General features: G+C 37.4%; 1 protein-coding gene across 1 annotated transcript in view; it reads left to right on the forward strand.

Moving 5' to 3' along the window:
* Positions 1–18,621, forward strand: part of PITPNC1 (phosphatidylinositol transfer protein cytoplasmic 1) — a 62,661-nt gene extending 44,040 nt beyond the window's left edge. The window contains exons 6-10 of the mRNA XM_065735427.1: positions 5,252–5,347; positions 11,704–11,859; positions 12,576–12,639; positions 15,654–15,772; positions 18,533–18,621. Of these exons, the coding sequence (XP_065591499.1) occupies positions 5,252–5,347; positions 11,704–11,859; positions 12,576–12,639; positions 15,654–15,772; positions 18,533–18,538 (441 nt within the window). The 3' untranslated portion in view covers positions 18,539–18,621. The remainder of the gene's footprint in view (positions 1–5,251; positions 5,348–11,703; positions 11,860–12,575; positions 12,640–15,653; positions 15,773–18,532) is intronic.
* Positions 18,622–19,013: the final 392 nt, after the last annotated feature.

Raw genomic sequence — 19,013 nt, forward strand, 5'->3', positions numbered from 1 at the left:
GTGAGTTCTAATTCTGCCATCCTAGAAGTGAGCGAGTGTGCAGTGTTAGTACACTTCATCTCGAGTGCCTATTTCTGAATGTTTTGAAATATTTGACTAAATTAGGCACTTTTTCTATTTTAAATAGTTTCCTCTACCTAAGAGGAGAAGCTGTATCTAGTTTGGTTCTCCTTAGGGGTTTTTTTTTTTCCCTATTTTTGTTTCCTATTTTAGTACCATGGAACTAGATTCTCAAATTTCAATATAGCACATGTAAATTAAATGTAAATGCACTGTTTAAGGAATGAGGCACCGATTGCAGCTGGAAGGAATTCAGCTGTGCCCTGGCGTTGCCTCACTGAGCTATGGGTCATCATCTGGAAATTTCAGAGAGACCTTTTAGGTATCATTGCAAAGTAGGTTGCAGTCAAAGCTTGGGTCATTTGGGGGGGTAATTTTATTTGTGTCTGGGCCTGTTCTCTGTTATGGTATTGTGAATGTGTTCATCTCCTGTATAGTTTGCAAATGACAACAAAACACAAAGTAGCTATGGCTGCTTTGCTGTAATGATGTAAAGCTGCATTTCTCTGATGAAAAGTACAAATCTCAATTAGATATTTTATAAAAGGTGAAATAATAGAGGAGTCGTGTGACATGGAGATAAAAACAAGCAGGGAGCACTGCTGCTTGTGAACACGTAGCTGCCTTTGTGAGCTCCTGACTCTGACAGGCAGTGACGTTCCCATGCTGTTCCATCAGCCGAATTTACTGCTACCAGGGAGGGGTTCAGTCTTTTCCCATAGAAGAACTGGTGCCAGTTCTGTGTGCCCACATGATTGTAGGCAGCGATGAGGCTGAGATTTCAATTCCTGTGATCCTTGCCAAAGTAAATCTCAAATTAATGGATTTTGGTACTGGGTTTTAAACATGGTGTGCTGGAAAGTTACACACTGGACAAAACTCGATAGATCAAGCTCTAAGTAGATTGCTTATTATTATTACTATTTTAGATGAAATTTTGCTTAAGCAAAATGAGAGTTGAAGTGGACCAGGTGACAGACCTGCTGAAGGGCGCTGCAGTAACAGCTGGGATCCTTGCCAGTAGTTCTGGTGATGGCAGTTCAAAGAGATTAGAATTTCAAGTGAGAGGAGATTTGTGCCAGATTTTCCCTTTTGAAAGAGGAAAATATAGAAGCATACGCTTCTAGTCCTCACTGCAATTAAACTTATAACTATTCACAAGCCATAAAAGCTAGTTTTAAACCATCCTGTTAATGAGGGACAGATAAGCATTCTGCTCCCAGGAAGCACTTGCAAGTATAGAGGAATTTGTAAGATGATGACTTGCAAAGTTAGACTCCATCTCTGGGATGGGCAAAAACAGAATGCGTGAGACTTCTGAGAAATACCAATATTTGCATGAAAAAAAAATTCATATATAAATATTTCATGCAAATGCTTACGTTCATCTAAATCTGAGGATGAACATCTCCACATGTTGTTTATTCCTTTTCTTTTCTTTTCTTTTCTTTTTTTTTTTTTTTGAGCCAGATGACATTTCTTACTACTGTATTGACAGTCCTAAGAAAGTCAAGGATCAAATCTAATATAATTTAAAATACTGAAGTATAAAGACATTATCTTTATCATGCTTCTCATGTCATAGTCTGCCCATCCTGCTAGGATGTTATCTTTTATTGTCTAAATATGGGCAAGCCAAGTTATAATGTTGTTGGGATGGCTGTTGGCTTTGTTAGCACGGCAACAGATGCAGAGGTAGAGAGAATGTTTTTTAAAAGGAAATTTAATTTACAATTGAAATTCACTTCTCAGTAAATTGCATTTGCATGCTGTATATTGAACGATGTCATCATTTTGGCTTAAGTTTGTGTGTAGATAGGTATGGATGTCTGATGACTTAGGACAGGGGATGATTGCTACCATATTATCTGCCTGTAGATCTTTTAGAAGTGCTCACTTTTTTTTGAAGAAAGCCTTTTAGCTATCACCCATTTTATTTCTCTGCCTTTACCTCATTTCTTAGCAAGGGCCAACTGCTGGGATCTAACATAAGAAGTAAGAATGTAGAGATCTGTCAACCAAGATGTCACAGGTGATGGAAAAGGTAGCTTCCAGATAAAGACATGCCCATTGTCAATCTTAAAGGCTTAGAATAGTGGATTTTCTTTACAAGCTCCTCTATCAATTTCATCTCCAACAAATTGTCTTTGCTTCAGAGTTGACCTTTTTATCTCTTTCCATAGGAAATTTTCTGTCATTTTCAGTAGTGTTTAAAATGCAAATTCTCTGCCTTATTGCAGTCTTCTGACCACAAGCTCCTTGTGTCTGAGTTTCAGCAACAACAACAAAAAAAAAAGTGCAGTGCACAGCATTCTGGCTGGTACTTTCTCTACTCTCAATGACAAACAGAAAACAAAACCCATAACAAGAGAGAGTCATATATTATGGAACAAAGCCAAGCCAAATAAGCACGGATTTGACCCTGGGAGTCCTAGCAATGTAGATTAGGAGTTTGCCAGGGTGAATGCAAGGAATGAATACAGCTGAGTCTGGCGTTTGCTATTTGTAGCCAAGCCAGGTTAGCTGCATTGGTTGTCCGTGAGAGTTAGCTCTTGGATCAGCTACATGTGAATGAGATTGAAGCCAGCAATTTAGCCTGAAGATGAAAAGAAGAAAAATAGCAAAGGAGCTTATAGGAAAATATATTGAATGTGTTGACTTACCATCATCTCATAACCTGGCTTTCTGTTCTGGCTTTGGCTACAGGGCAAGGAGAAGTTACAGCAGAGTACATAGTAGGACATGTCGTTTAGGTCACAAAGAGAAGAAAATAAATCTAAGGGCACCAGCTCTTATTTGTTGCCATGTCCTTGAGTGATCTTTTTTAGGATCATCTGCTATGTGTTTTTTGGGGGTTTTGGTGTTTTGTTTTTTCAAATTTTTCCCAAAATGAGTGCCTTGACAGTTTTTAAGATGAGCTCTGTAAGGCCTCTCTTCCACTCTTCGTTGTTCTGTTGGTGATTTAATCCAAACAGTGCTCTTCATGAGTTTTCACTCTTAGAATCTGGAAGTGTATAAATGTTCTTCTGTTCTAAAGAAGCCATCACAGAAAAAAAAATCCACAACAGCCAGAAGGACTTCAGCCTGAATGTTACTCTGTTTTTCATTTGATTGTGTATTTCAATCTCAATTAATTGTCTGGCTCCCAAATGCAAAGCCTGTCCAAATTTTCCCCATACAATATTTAATATTCTGCTTTTCTTCATCATCATACTGGGGACACAGATTGTTCTCACCATTCAGTTTTTGCACATTTGCAAACAGAGTCGCACAGATTGGAAGCCTTATGCTTCTTTTCATGGCTTTTAATCTTTTCCCTTAAAACTTTTAAATGTCTCTACTTTCTTTGATCACCAATGCAATAAACCCATCCTCCCTGCAGGTTTTAAGAGAATCCCAGATTATGTGGCTAGGAGAGGCAATAAGAGAATTACAGCTAAGAAAGAAATCAGTCTTGTTCTCTAATTACTTCTTATTTTCTACTGCTGATAGAATGAAAAGATTAAATCTCTGTCTGCAAATCTTGTGAGGACAATCTAAGAAAGGAGAAGGATAAAGGATTAGACAGTGACTTCTGCCAGGAAAGAGAAGTGAGAATGTCATCCAGTGAACTTTTGGAATGGAGGAGTTGGTCAGGGATGGCCTAAGCAGCAAATAAGGCATAGCTGAAATTGCTGGAAAATTCCTTTCGGTTTTGACAGATTGGCAAAGGCATCTGTCATCTCCACTTCCATCAAAGCATCTTAAAGAAAAACACTGTAGAACTGTATTACTTAGAGGTGCAATGTGTGGATCAAGCCTGTGATGGAGCAGGGCACGTCTTCAGGTGACATGCTGGGTAACACTCCCAATTTAGGATCTTGCAAAAATGCAAAGTTATGCATCTGCTCACAAGTTTTAGGCTTGTATTGCACTTCCATCCTGATTCAAAGCCTACGCTGACCCAGTGATGCCCATTTAAGATAAATTGCCATTATTTTATTTTTATCTCAGAGTATATGGTGGAGTGCATCTTGGTTCGGAAACAGCTGAGCTGTCTTCAAGATACTGCTGTGTGTATCTGAATTCACAGGAAGCTTATTACAAAGCAACTTATATACATAAAACATAATAGTTATTTAAAATAATACCTCAGTACTCCAAAAGAGCACTATGAAGGGAAAACATTTCTGCTCAAACTTTGTTCAAATAATTTTTTGCAAAACAAAGAAGGAGTGGGGAAGTAAAATAAGCATACACATAGAAGCAGTCCAGAGTGTCCCTTCATTCTGTTCTGCAGTTTGAGATACTTTAACATTTTATATCCAGTTCAGTAAGCATTCGGTGTTATTATGTTCCAATAGTGAAAGATGAAATCACTTCAACTACCAAGGTGAATTAGAACTGTAGAGTCAAACTTCAGCTGTTCATTTGTTTGAACAATGATTTCCTGGGCAATATTCTTCTTACCAGCTGGAGTGCTCCTTTGCTTTGAGTGCTTTGTATGGGAGACTGTTTCTTTCAGAAATACCAAAGTGGTGTTCTGGTTATTGCATGGGTGTTGGCATTTTGTATTTAAACTGTTCCTTTAGGATGAAATGAAATAAAGCATTCACTACATTTATTTTGAAAAGAAAGAAAGAAATACAGAAAGAAAACAGTATTTATGCCTCCAGAAACACAAGTTAAAGAACATTGTGGCCCAAAGGGAAAAACACATTATTATCTTGGTACTGACAGCGTATGCACAACTTCCCTGAATTTTATGGCACTAATTCGTGATGGTCTTGTAACTAGTCAGTATTTCCAAGTCCCAGAATCATGAGTGGAAATGTACTGCATACTAAGCATAAGTCTCATGGGTCACCAGTGTACCTGAATAATTAAATTGTGGACAGAGGCGCAGAAGTATACTGTGCTGCAGAGTATTTCCAAAATATATGATGTTGATCATGTGTAGAAACACATTACTTATGCATGATCTTGATAGCTCTTTTTTTTTTTTTCCCTTTTCCTGCTTGCATATGCTGTGGTGCCTGTGATGGCTGCAGAAAGTAACTGTCCCCACAAACACTGTAATGTTTTGTACCAGCATCAGTGCAAATGGAAATCTGAATGCATTCTGCTGCACACGTTACTTTAGAAGGCTTAGAGCTGTTATTCCAGTTGCATTTTCTGAGTATGCTCTGTTAGTGCTATGTTTCTCTTGCAGATTTTTGACAATGAAGCTAAAGACCTGGAACGAGAAGTCTGCTTCATTGATATTGCCAGTGATGAAATTCCTGAGCGCTATTACAAGGAATCAGAGGTAAGAGACAAATTGATTGTCTCAATCAATTGTTTTTTGAGTCAAAACAATTGAGAAGTTTAAAACATTACTGGTTTCCTAATTTGCATAACACCCCAAAGTAATGCCACATGAAGTGTCTGAGCTGAAAAGGAGAGGACAGACACGCTGCAGGGAGGGGAGGGTTGATGCACATTGCTCAGGGGCAACAGTGACATGAGACCAAGAGGGACTAAAGCACACTGCATAATGCACGAAGCCTGCTGAAAAGCAGCAGTGGCAAACCAGCATGTTCATTCACTTAAAATTCCCCTGAAAATTGCTCCTCTGTACATTTGACAGACTGTTTCTTTTAGGTCAGTGCAATTAACTGTTCTGAAATCAGTAACAACCATGCCAATGGAGATGAAGTCTCAATGTTTTAATATCAGTTTTGAAAAATGGTGGTTCAGAACAAGTAACAGGAGAGAAATGATCAGATCTCTGCTCGCATTTTGGTTTGGAGACATGATTTGCCTCTGAAGCCAAGTATATATTCATAGCTGGCATCGAGTATGGCAGCTGTTTGACTATACAGAATGAGATTACACAGTCATTTTTAGGTTCGAAAATGAAGACTTGCCAAAGAATATGTTTCTATACCATAGGAGGTGTGCTTTTCAGACAGAAATAGTCAAGTACTTGTTATCTTCTATTTATAGATCCTATTTCAAATTTTACGTCTTGGTCATAAAAGAAAATAGGGCCTACAGTAGAGTGAAACATAATTTTATTAGCTTTCTTGGATAATAAAACCCACCTGCTATGTACCAAAAGTTATATAACACCTCATGAAACAACTTATTGGACCCATCATCTTATCTGAGCTCTCTGGTCTTCTGGTTCCATTCAGGAAGATCATCACCATCACATCACATCACTGTTCTAGAGAAATCATGTAGGGTTTTTCACCTCAGTGTGTGCCCTTTCACAAACTGTAAATACGAAGGTAACCTCTAGCTCTTCAGCTTTCCCCTTCTTAATAGCCAACTATTATAAACCGTATTTTCATATGATGAATCTAAAGATCTAGAACAACAGCCTCACTGGGAGAAAAGAATGTCAGTCTGTGTGTTGTACTTCAGAGACAAATCTAGAGACCTTATTCCAAGCAAAATGGAATCTTTTGTGTGGTTTTAAGCAACAAAAATAGACCAGCATCTGTTGTTTTCTCTGTACCCATGGGTGATTTATATGTTGGCTTCCAAATTCTGTTTCAGAATTCATACAAAGCAATGAAATTGCCTTAGCCTTTCACTGTGCACTGAATTAATGATAGCTGAATTCCGAATCTTCCAGAGTTTACAAACTGTATTTTATTTTACCATATGATGAATTTAAGCCAAATTCCCATATCTGCTGAGGTCTTTTATGTAAGTTAGGGACTATAAGAAGGTTTTTAATTATTTTAAATGTATTTTCTGTCTGGTTTTAATCAGAACGGCTTTTAAAAAATAACATAAATGAGAAATGGTCTGTGTTTTCCAAATAACAGTTTCAGAGAAAACTAAAAGGTACTTTAATTACACTAATAACAATAATTTGTCTGGTTTTGCATCACTTAATCTGAAATGATACTAAGGTTAAAGATTAAATGTGGAGTACAATCCTCAGGATTTAAGAATTAGATCCCACTGGATAAATGTCCAACTGTAATCCAGAAAGACCAATGAGAATGGTTTTAACTTCAGGCATGGTAGTAATCATTTCAGTGTCTCTCTCACATGCTTAAAATTAAGCAAGTTCTGTATCAGGGTCAGCATACTTAGCACCTTCTAGAAATAAGCTTTAAATATATTTTATGTCCTGTTACACTGACTGCAGGAGGCTTCATGAGATATCCAAGGGACACCTAGCATCACACTGAATAGTAAAAAGTAGAGTTAATGGAGGCTTAGCAGGTGTTGTTGCATTAAGGAATACTTTAAAGGAACCTCTGCCACTAGTACTGGGTATTATCTTGACCAGAATCATCTGAGTGGTTTGAAGTCCTTTAGGAATGGAGGGCTTGCCCATCAGTGCATGCACCAAAGGACTGAAATCGGCAGGTGAACAGTAATTCAGAGGACAGTTTGTTAGCACAGAGTCCCTTTCTGTCTTCTGCGGAGGTAGACTGACTTCTGCTGTCAGAAGTGCTGTCCTTTTGGAAGGCTGGAGGAGGTATCTCCTCCAAATCCTCCAACAAATCTGGATGTCCCAAAGCAGATGGCTTAATGACTATCTGTACACTTAATTACTAAGTTACCACCAAAGTCCTTACCACTTCTTAAATATAGCTTTTTTTGGTGACCTTAAAGTTTTAAGATGTTTAGAAGTCACATTTCCAGATCTGCATGTACATATCACATTCAATAGAGAATTGTATATTTCTTTATAAAGAATGTACAAGCCTACAGGTAGGAGGATCTGTCTTATTTCCTTGTGACTTCAACATCAGTGAAGAAGTATCACCAGCTATCACATATTCCCCATATACGCCTATGTATTTATCTGAATTACAGAAAAGAACAAAACTGAGCTTTGCTGAGGGGTGAGAGAGGGCCTCAAGTGAATCATTCACTGAAATGAAAGTTCTGCTGTAGACATGAGATACTGAGCAACATGTTCTTTGCTCCCGTATTCAAGTTCTCGGAATTGGCAGTGTTTCATTTCCTGTTTATGACAAAGCAGTTGAGGGTTGGACACTTGCAATAAACTTTTTAAGGTACCTGCACATAAAAAGATTTCATACAGCTGCCACAGTTTTCTTCCTCAGTTGCTGACTTCTTTGACTTTAATGCAGCTGCACTGCAATAGATCTGGCTTTCTCCTGTCCAGTGCTTTGCAAATAACAAAGCTTCTGTCACGTCAGTGATCCACAGAATTATGGTAGCTGATATAATACAGCTACCTCAGTCCCCACTGTGAGTAGCATTTCAGTACTGTAGTTCAGCACAGGGCACAGACAAAACAGGTGAAATTACTCCTTTTACTGACTAATGTCATTTGTGAGCTCACATAAAGGCTGGCTGGATTATCATATTCTAAGCTCAGAACTGTCCCAGTACTCACAGTTCTGAAACATTTAGCTGGCTCTCCAAAAAAACATATTTTGACGGAAATTAGAAAGAGAAAAAAATGTGTTTAAATTGTGACTCCACATTAATCTCTACAGTAGCATCTTTACATCAACAAATCTTTCTGGAGCACTGAGCTATGCAAGCTGAAATCCAAAGCCTAACCACTGTAGCTGGGTGGTGAAGTGCCGGATCACATGTATTAAAACCATGAAGGAGTTGTTCTGAAATTCAAGATCAAACAAATTCATCTTCAGCTTAAAGAGGGGAAAAAAGAGGGACTGAACTTCAAAAGCATGTTGGTGGATATATTGTGGTAGGACTCTAAAAAAATATATGCATGAAATGGAAGGCAGGAAGTGTATTTATTTGAGGGGCATCTTGATAGCACGGGGAGAAAGAGCGGGATGTATGGTGTAAGTACAATGCCCTTTCACCTCCGGAGATCATATGCAGCTTGAAGATCTGTTCCCTGCTGAAATGGCCATGCAGCCAACAGGTGGTTTTCAAGACAGCCCAGTGACAGAGTGAGCGAGGGGTTTCATGCAGACAAAAGGAATCCTGTTAGCAGTACAGTAGTGTGGGGACTTCAGATCACACCTGATGTCACAGCATCAGCTAATGGAAAGTATGCTCATAAAGATTTTGGAATAATAAGCAGCAAATATATTTAATCATATAACTTTAAGAAAAACATACAATTTCAGCTGTAAACCTGAAAAGGCACAACGAGCCAGTGCCATATTTCCACATTAGTGTTTGCCTCCTGGAAAGCAGGTTACAGTCCCACATCTGCTGCCCATGACATCTGCAGTTCCCAAGGTGCAGTAAGAAAATAAATGCTAAATACAAAATTATGGAATCCCCAGCAGTAAGTGTGTCACACACTGCCAGATGAGGCCTAAGTAAGAAGCACTGGGAAAGCACTGTGTTTAAAACCATGCCCATGCTGTGACTCTTATTTTATATCCCTGTAGTTTTGTGTTTTATTCCCAAATAAGCCCTGCTCACAGGTAGTGATGTTTCTGCTATGTTAGCAGAAGTGCTATTTTTAAATCACTCTGCACCTGGCAGTAACGTATTGCAAATACAGAGTAGGTTTTGCTCCTCTTTAGCAAAAGGATTTGCCAGATGGGCTTTCCTAATAAATTGGGTCTGATCAAAGCTCAGGAAGGTTATTTAAATAAAAAGATTTTTGCCGTGCCATTACATTTAAAACAGATTGAGGATTTTACCAGTAGACAAATAAAGAGGAAAATAGTGAATTGAGGCTGTATTCTTTGGATGGTGGATCCTAAAGAAAGGAAAGCATGGGTGGTTAGATGCAAAAATAAGGTATGTGTGAAATAGATGATGTAATAACATCATCATGGGTATAGCAGTCATGTAAGGTAGCTCTTCATTATTTAATTTTTATTTATAAAGTTTGAAAAATTGGTATTGACTCAAATTCATTACATTAATCCCTTTGGACTGTTCTGGAGTTATTCCATTATGGCTCTGGTTATCATTGAAGGGATATAGAGTATCCCTGCATTACACTCAGTGTTATTAAAAGGTCTGTCCAAAGTGCTTAATCAATAGAGTGGCATCATCACTCCAGCACTTTGTGTGTATGGAAGGAACAACAGATCCTTCTGTACATAAAGCTATTTCCTTTAGTTTTTCCTTTTCATAAAGAGATGCCTATTTTACACTGTAATATTTATAAGAACTATTTAAAATGGTACTTTCTGTACTGTTTCTTTATTCATAGTACCAATTAGAAGAATTTTGCATCTTAGTTCTCCCCTTTTTATTTTTGCTTTCTATTATTACTACTATATTGCTTGCTTCAGGCAGTAATCAGCTATAAAACAGCCCTTTCAACCAGAAAATATCTAGATCAATCTGAGGTCAAGCTTTATTGAGTGAGAAGAATGGCAACAGCATGTGACTGTGAGTTGTGATATACAGTGGTGTGTTGCTATGATATATGATGACGCTGAATTGTTTTTTATGGTAATTTAACATTGAAACCCTATAATAGTTCAAGTTTAAAATTTCTATTTAGAAAAGAATGTGTCAGCAATAAAACTGATGTCTTTCACAGAGAAAGAAACCTATCACCTCATTAGAACTTTGTGAAGGAGTTTTAATGACAAAGCTACAGTTTATGGAATGAAACAGAAGCTAACTGCACACACCAGTAAAAAAGAGTGGTGCTGATTGATATAGAAGATCGGACTGCATGGAAAAAAAGCAAAATCAGAATAGCCTTACCATTTTTTTTTTAGTTTCTGTCCTATTTGTCTGCCACTGAGCACATCATACAAATCCACATATGACTGCTTTTCTAGCAAAGGATGAATGTAAAAGGGTTTCCCAGGTCTCAGCTTGGGACAAGACAACACGGATGAGTGCTGGTGCTTATTCTTAATGACAGATTTTAGAAGCTAAACTATAAATCTACAGAAACTTCACTATCCTCAAATTCTTCTCAAATCAATATTGATGTGTACATTATTTCAGTTTTCAAAACTTAAGGAGCAGGAATGGACATAAAGTGAAATGCAGTGGGGTCATACCAATATGGAAATCAATATTTTCATAGCAAAGACTTTATCTTGTCTGAATAAAAGCAATCCTTAGTGAACTGCTATCCTTACTGGTAATTTCTTTATTTGATTCTTGTCTCAGTGTTGTAATTTCAACACCAATTTGTTTGATATTGCAGTTAGATAAAGAGAGACAGTGGTGAAATTAGGCCTTCAGTGTTTTGACCAAGCATACTGTAACACAGCTGTAAACAGAAATGGCAAAATTGGAGGAGTTTCTTACTCGACTGATCATCTGGATCTGCAGTGTCACTGAAAATTGCAAATGGGTCTTAACAGCCAGGGTCCTGTGCTGTTGTGTCAAACCTTAAAGCAGACATGATTTCATGAAGACAAGCAAGTCGCACACAGTGGGAGAGTGGTGTAGAAACAAGTTCTAAAGAAGCAGCATTGTTTCCAAAGGCCATAAATAAGACTTGGAGCGCATTGCTTTGGAATGACTTGCAATAACATATTTTCCTATGGCAGAAAATGTCCTAGATCAAATGAGCTTCAAAGCATCTTCCAAGAATGCCATCAATTCGCTGACTGTTGGATGAAAGAAAGGATTTTATTTTATTATATCCTGGTGCTTATTTAAGTCAATTTTATATTACTTCTTCATAATGACTATTAGCATATTTAGCAACCTGACAAACAAGACTTCCTCTCCAGGGTCTCTGAATGTGTTTTCTTTGTTTTTCAGGATCCTAAATATTTCAAGTCACAGAAGACTGGGAGAGGCCAGTTAAAAGAAGGCTGGAGAGAGACCCATCAGCCAATTATGTGTTCCTACAAACTTGTGACTGTGAAATTTGAAGTCTGGGGACTTCAAACCAGGGTAGAACAGTTTGTACACAAGGTGAGTGAAACAGGAGCTGTTTCCTATCCTTCACACAAGCAGAACTCAAGTACTATCCTGCACACAAATTAACTATGACTCTGTTGGAAGCAGCAAGCTCAGCTGAATATTTTTCAAGGTCTGAAAGCAGTGCCAAAAGTTCATCTTCGGGTAGAAACTTGACAAAGCCTGAAGTTGCTCAGGTCTAAGGCTGAGAAAAACTTATCAGTAATGTTTTCAGTGTTATGATAAATTTGAGCTTAAGTATTTGTGAGTATAAATGGGTAACGTTCAGCAATGATGGACAATGTTTCTTAGAAACAGGTAGTGGGAGAGTTTTCCTGTCAGTCTAGTAAAAAAAAATGAATTCATTAATAGCATAACAGCCAAATGGTAATGTTTTCCAAACTGTTGACCTTCCACATGTTTAAAGAATCAACAAGGAAAATTGGTTCAAGTCTATTTGCCCAAAGATAATGAGATTCTATACATATTCCCAAATGGCTTCCCATGGTAGTGAAAGCCATGCTGCTGTGATCCAGTGCTGGCAGCACTTCCACGTGAAGTGGGAGGTTGGACTGCAAGATTTTAGAGCCAGTGTATCTGATTCTGTAGTGTATGTCTTTTTAGAGATAGAACAGACAGTATATTTTTCACATTACATGTTGCTGAAAGGCAGCACTTTTTAAAAATGATTTATTTTTGCAAGGATATTTAACCTCTTCCTTGTTTCTCAGGTGGTCAGAGATATACTCCTGATCGGTCACCGACAGGCTTTTGCCTGGGTTGATGAGTGGTATGGTAAGTATTCAGCAAATTAAACCCACTTTTGAAAGCGTGAGTGAGGAGCTTATCACAATGAAAAGCAGAATTCCATTTGTTGTCATAGGCCATCTGATCTCACAGTAGATTGTTCGTGTAAGAACCAGAACTAGGTTCAGTTTCTCTGGAACAAACAGAGTTCATTGGCAGCTGGTTCTTTGTTAACAGGAGTAGGCTGTACATTAGGCAGCCAGTAGGCATCATGCAGAACGCTGTTATAGCCCATGCATCTCAGAATATAGACATCAGTCCAGTCATCCTGCACTGTAGGCAGGTACAATCTCTTGCTTCTGGCAGGAATCATCTATAGAGAGAGCTGCTTGCAGGTTTTATTAAAGCTTATTAGTTTTTTCCTTACAGCAGACTCCTAGGGCCTCTGATCCAACACAATTTCAGCTTTTTAGGAAGGTTTTAAATTGTTAATAAGTACTGCAATAAAGAGAATTATAGAACTCCAATGTCCTGTGTGAAAAATATAAATATAAAAACCACTAGGACTGGTTCAACAGCAGCTTGCAAAAACTGAATCCTTGTGCAGCTGTAGGGATGGACACTTTCTGGAGCAAAGTAATTCTGGGTATCAAAACAACTAACTCTATTATGTAAGTTGGTGGGGCTTGTCCTTTGTACATGTATTTTCACTAAGATGTAGCCATAATCATACATATTCATATAACTTAAAGCATCCCTCTTGGCATGTAATAATTATTTGGGAATATGTTTAGAAGCTTATTTACACCTTCCTTAAGCTTCCAGGGATGATTTTGAGCCATTCATGTGTAAGAATGTTTCTGAGTTCTGATGAAAGTCAAAACAGTGTCATTCTGCTTTGCTGAGACTTAGAACCAACTACCCCAGTTGGTATAAGCACAGACATCTCCAGTGACTTTATAAACGTGCAGAAACAATTCTTTGAAATACAGAATAAATTACTTTTGAAATGATGGAGTTCTTTTAAATTTAATAGTGCATGAAAAAGCTTGTGCTGTGATAATCATAAAAATTTTAATTTACAATATTCTTTATATTTAATAGTGCATGCATGTGTATGTGTGTGTGTATATACATATATATACATATATATGTGTGTATATACACTCTTTCCACAAATGAAATACTGCAGTACACGACTGCTTGTGGATTGTTCTGTCACAGTCAGGCTTCTTACTAAATAATATAGTGTGATTTTAGCACTTCCTTCTCAGGTTATGTACAGAATATAAAAAATCTGGACTTATTAAAATAGATTTGAATTTAATCTTTAATCTGTGCTGTCTGCAGCCTTTATAGACTGCATTGTCAAAGGCATAACACTGCCCTTACACCTCTTCTCATTAAGTATAATAGGTGGTAAGAATTGCTGACTAGAAACCTAATATTTCTTTACCCAAAATAAGTGAGGTCCAATGTATATACATCAGTGCAATTTAATAGATACGATCTGGGAAATTTTTATGATACTGTTCTTGACATGTTTGTGTGGAGAGAAGTTTTCAAAGATACTGTTTTTAAAGAGTCTGTGTGCCTTCAATGTGTCTGTTATCTTTTTTAAATTAAAGTTTGAGGAAGACTGAGATGATGTAAGTCATCTAAATCAAGTAACTAGTGTATTAAAATCAGTTACCAAACCTAGTATGTTACTGATATTACTGATGATTATTCTGCTGCTACCCTAAGCATGAATGTATCTTGTCATTAAATTTACTAAATTGCATTTAGCCTTATTATTAAGAAAATCTATTTTCACAGTGCTTCTTACTAATAAAAAGCATGTTCTCTGCTTGGCAAAATGCACCTTAGCATGTTCTTTACATGGCTTAGGAGCTTGTCTTTCATTACAGGCAATAGTAAAAACAATAGGTTGAAAGAGTATTAGTTAAGAGTATTGTTTTATTTTGGTCTAATTTTAGACTTCATTTTCAATGATAAATGTATTGCACATGGGTATAACAGCTGAAGTTGTATCTTTCCTTAAAAGCTATCTCATAAAATGCACCAAGACCTTCATATCACATAAGAAGAAGTGGTATGATATAAAAAATTACAAATCCAGATGACACATAATGAACTTGAGAAAAATGGTAGCCTTCAGAAGGAGAACATTGTGTACATTACCAAAAGTGGTATGCATTTCTGAGTAGACTATGCTGATAAAGCAGTATTTAAATGTGAGTATAAAAGATGGATGGCTAGTTTCATGAAGCTCTGAAATTATCAAATAATTGTAAAGAGTGGATTGATATTCTGACAGCCCTCGTGTTCGTTTACACCTTGCTCAGAAGTAGAATAACTGAGAAGAGTAAGGCCACAAGTCAGCTAATTGGATCCTGTGCTTTTCCTAACACTGTGATTTATGACTTAGCACGTTGAGTTACATAGCAAGCATTTAGCACACTGTTCACTAGTTAGACAGCATTGGGCATGCTTTTATGATGTGTTAAATGCCTTTAAGACTACGAAACTATTAACATATTCATTATTAATCCACTTATTACTGTAATAAAGTATTAGCTCCTAAAATCTGAGCTGATTTGTGTTCTAACAGTGTGAGTATTTGCTGGTTTTAAGATATACTGTGCAAAGATAACAAAATATTTTAGAAAGCTCCTACACAGGTAAGTAAATATTTATAATCCCTCTATTTCTATCCTTTATTGCAAAGGATCTTCTAAAAAGATTTTAGAAGATCTTGGCTTTTGCCAAGGCCTGCACTTGAGTACTTTTTGCCTACCTTATGTTACACGGACTCTCCCAATCAATTTCCACTCCTTCCTGTTCTCTGGCTCCCTTTGACTTAACCTTCTTACACCTTCCTTGGCTGATCTAACTACCTTTATGAGTCAAATTTCATAAAGCTAGTTGCTCCATGCTGTTATTTTTTTAAATCCTTTTTGGTTTCTGCTGAAAGACTGTATTTGTAGCACCTTCTCCTTAAAAAATTAAGTTTGCATTTGAATCAGTGGAAAATGCCAACAATTTTGAACTTTTTACAGATATGACTATGGATGATGTTCGAGAATACGAGAAAAATATGCATGAAAAAACCAACATTAAAGTTTGCAACCAACATTCATCTACTGTGGATGAAATAGAGAGCCATGCCAAAGCAAGAGTATGTCAATTTTTTAAACATATTGCCCATCCTCAACTAATATATGCACAGAGATTACAGAATAGCAGCCAGCTGATCTTGCTGATCAGTCAGTGGAATTTTTGGGGAGATCTTGCCTCAATAACAATAGAATTTTACTCCATGAAGTGCAATCATGCTTTTATCTTGCACTTAAAGGGCCACTGAAGAGAGGGTGGGTTTAGGCTCATATACACCTCCTTATCTTCAGAGAAAACAATACTATCCAGTCTCAACTGGATACATAAAGAAGTTGTTTAATGTCAGTTCTGCGTTCTATTATTTGAATAGTTAAAAAATGCAAAGGTTCTGAGTCAAAAAGCCAGGAACATGGAGAGTGGAAACATTCTGTTTTGGTTGACTGGGAAAGAAAGTTAACGACTTATTTTCTTACTAATTTTAATGTTATCACTGGGTAGCTACCAACAAAGTTAAAAGTACTTTCTGAAGTGTATACCAGCAGCCTGTGGAGAAGTGCAGAGTTCTGTGTAGGTGCTCTGATTCAGATTATGGAAACTGTGAGAACCCAGGTTCTTAATTTAGGCGCTTCAAGCAGATGCCTTAAATTTGAAAAACATTCATATCTGTAAATAGAAAATATGTGGTAATATTTGTTTTGAAAAATGTCTTTTGTTTCTACTGACTCAGCTGTAGAACTCAGTGATATGATTTTACTCAAGTAACAAGCGTGGCACAAGGCCTGATGTCCTATGTCCTTTGTTCGTAGTAAAAAGTCTCACCACCCTGATAAGAGGTTACCTACAGCATAGACTGAGAATCAGATTTGGCTTTGGCTCTATGCTGAAGGATTTGTCTTTGAAGGAAATCTGCCGTTCTGAGTTCCCATGCTCCCAAATTACTATGGAAGCTGGGAAAGGATTAGTCATTAATGAAAAAAGAGACAGCAGGTGCATTTCCCACAGTCTGAACCTTTTTAGCTCAGGGTAAGGACTTGTTTTACTTGAGTGTAGTTCAGAACAGAGGTGAATTTAAAGTGAGCGTGAGCGAAAAGCTGAAATTCAGCTGTAGGAACAAAGAGTATTTAATATATGAATTTAAGATTGACAGTCTGGGAGAATATTTTGTGTTAAGACTTCAATCAGTCTTCACTTAAATGGCCAGTGGACCAATAAGTCTTCCTGTCCTGTTTCACTCTGACTCATTCAAGACAAACTTCATTATATTTTGTAGAGAAGTTCTCAATCAAAAAGAGCTGAGATAAATGTATGGGATCTTCCTTCGATGTCAGAGTGTTTTCTAACAGTTTGGGTTCAGAAATCCTGCAGTCTTTGTTACAGAGCAAAATGCAATGAAAATCAGCAGCACAGGTTCAAATCTGTCTCAAAGACAAGTAGGTACAGTTCCTATGAGACCATCTGTTTATTTGCAACACTTATCTCAGATTTGAAAATAGCTTAGTCCTCACCCCTAATATGTGGCACAGCTCTGTAGGCTGAAAAGGCCCCTGAAGTGCAGTCTGCATTGAAGTGAGAAGGCAGCTGGCAACGTGTGTGTTGTGTTTATTTCATATGCTGTAGTACAGCATTAAGCTTCTTCTACATAACAGTTACAGCCAAGGCTACAGATGCCTGCAGCTGGGTAACACTAAAAAGTACTGCTGTACTGAAAAGATAGGATTTTGTCGTATACATGGTAAGTACTACTGCAGTCCCATGTTGCTCCACTGTGCTTTGGGTGGATTTGAATATGCTGAATCTTATTCTGTGAATCCTTCAAACACACAGATTTACTGTAATGTAATTTATTTCACTTGCCATAGTGGATATCTTGCAGGCAATACAGGCATAAAGCAGTGGGTTTCAAAAATGTCTTCCTTTTGCTCAAATTATTTGCCATTCATTTATGATTTTATCAGAAAAGGGTTTGCACAGCTCAGTTTAGAAAACATAAAATCACAGTCACAGAATAATTTAGTTTGGAAGACTTTTAGGATCATCAGACATTTATGCTGGGTTCACTCTGCCCTCTTGTGGGTTTCTGCAGCACTGTGACACATTTGTCACCTGGATAAGACTTTCACTCCTTTCAATACATCCCATGGACCTGATTTTCTGTGCAGTGTCTTTGACCTCTCATCTCTTTTTGCCTCTATTTTCCAAGGTATTAAGCAGCAGATTGTTGGAAAGCATGTTGTGACTGTATCAAATTCTTTAGGAGTTTGTAGTAGAAAAGCATGGTGTCCTCTGTTATGTGTGTGCCACTGTAACTAGAACCATCAGTGGAAGCTGAGCATGGGGAGAGTTTTCATCCTGTGATAGTTACAGTGAGGGAACAAACCAGTGCCACCCATTTATCAGTTCATGATCATAATCTAGATGGAAAGAAAAAGAAGAAATCAGTTTCATTTTGTTTGCAGTTCTGAAGAATTCTACCTCCTGACTCTGTATCTAAATGTATTTTTAATCGCCTATGAAATATTTTGATTTTTTCAGCAATTACAGAGGTAGCACTCTTCATTCAGTTCAGACCCAGATGCAGACAGAACCATTAATATATGATTTATGTGCTTAGCATCTTTTTATTTGCATTGTCTGCTTATTGTACTCCAATCGATGCTTTAAAATAGGAAGGAATTCTTATCAAGCATATCATTAAATGATTTTTCATAAGCAGTCATTCTCTGATGTGAAATTTGGATTTAAGTGGTTTAACTGAGTTAATGAAACCATTATTCAAAGTGATTCTAACATGCTCTTAACCTTTTTTTTCTTCTTGTTGAAGACATGACGATGGATGAAGTCCGAGAGTTTGAACGAGCAACTCAGGAAGCTACCAACAAGAAAATTGGCATTTTCCCACCTGAAATATCTATCTCTAACATTTCCATGCCTTCTTCAACCCGCAGTGCTCCATCTAGTGCTCCATCAACTCCTCTCTCTACAGATGCTCCTGACTTCCTAACAGTTCCCAAAGATCGGCCTCGGAAAAAGTCCGCACCAGAAACCCTCACTCTTCCAGATCCAGAGAAGAAAAAAAATTAAATTAACCCAGCATGATTCCTCCTGATAAGCCATGTCTACCACAGCAAGAGTAACATATTGTAGTTTCTAGGAAGATCATGGTGGTTGGTTGGTTGGTGATATTTGGATTTTTTTGCTTAAAATAATTTTACTGTTGTGGAAAGACTGTTTCTTTCCTCAGACTTGATCCTCATAATCTTCAGAGAAGTGCATGCAAGAGAACATAATTCATATATCTAAAG

The sequence above is a fragment of the Cyrtonyx montezumae genome, unplaced genomic scaffold, assembly GCF_038088225.1.
Source record: "Cyrtonyx montezumae isolate F1298 unplaced genomic scaffold, pur_monq_1.0 scaffold_19, whole genome shotgun sequence".
NCBI lineage: Eukaryota > Metazoa > Chordata > Aves > Galliformes > Odontophoridae > Cyrtonyx > Cyrtonyx montezumae.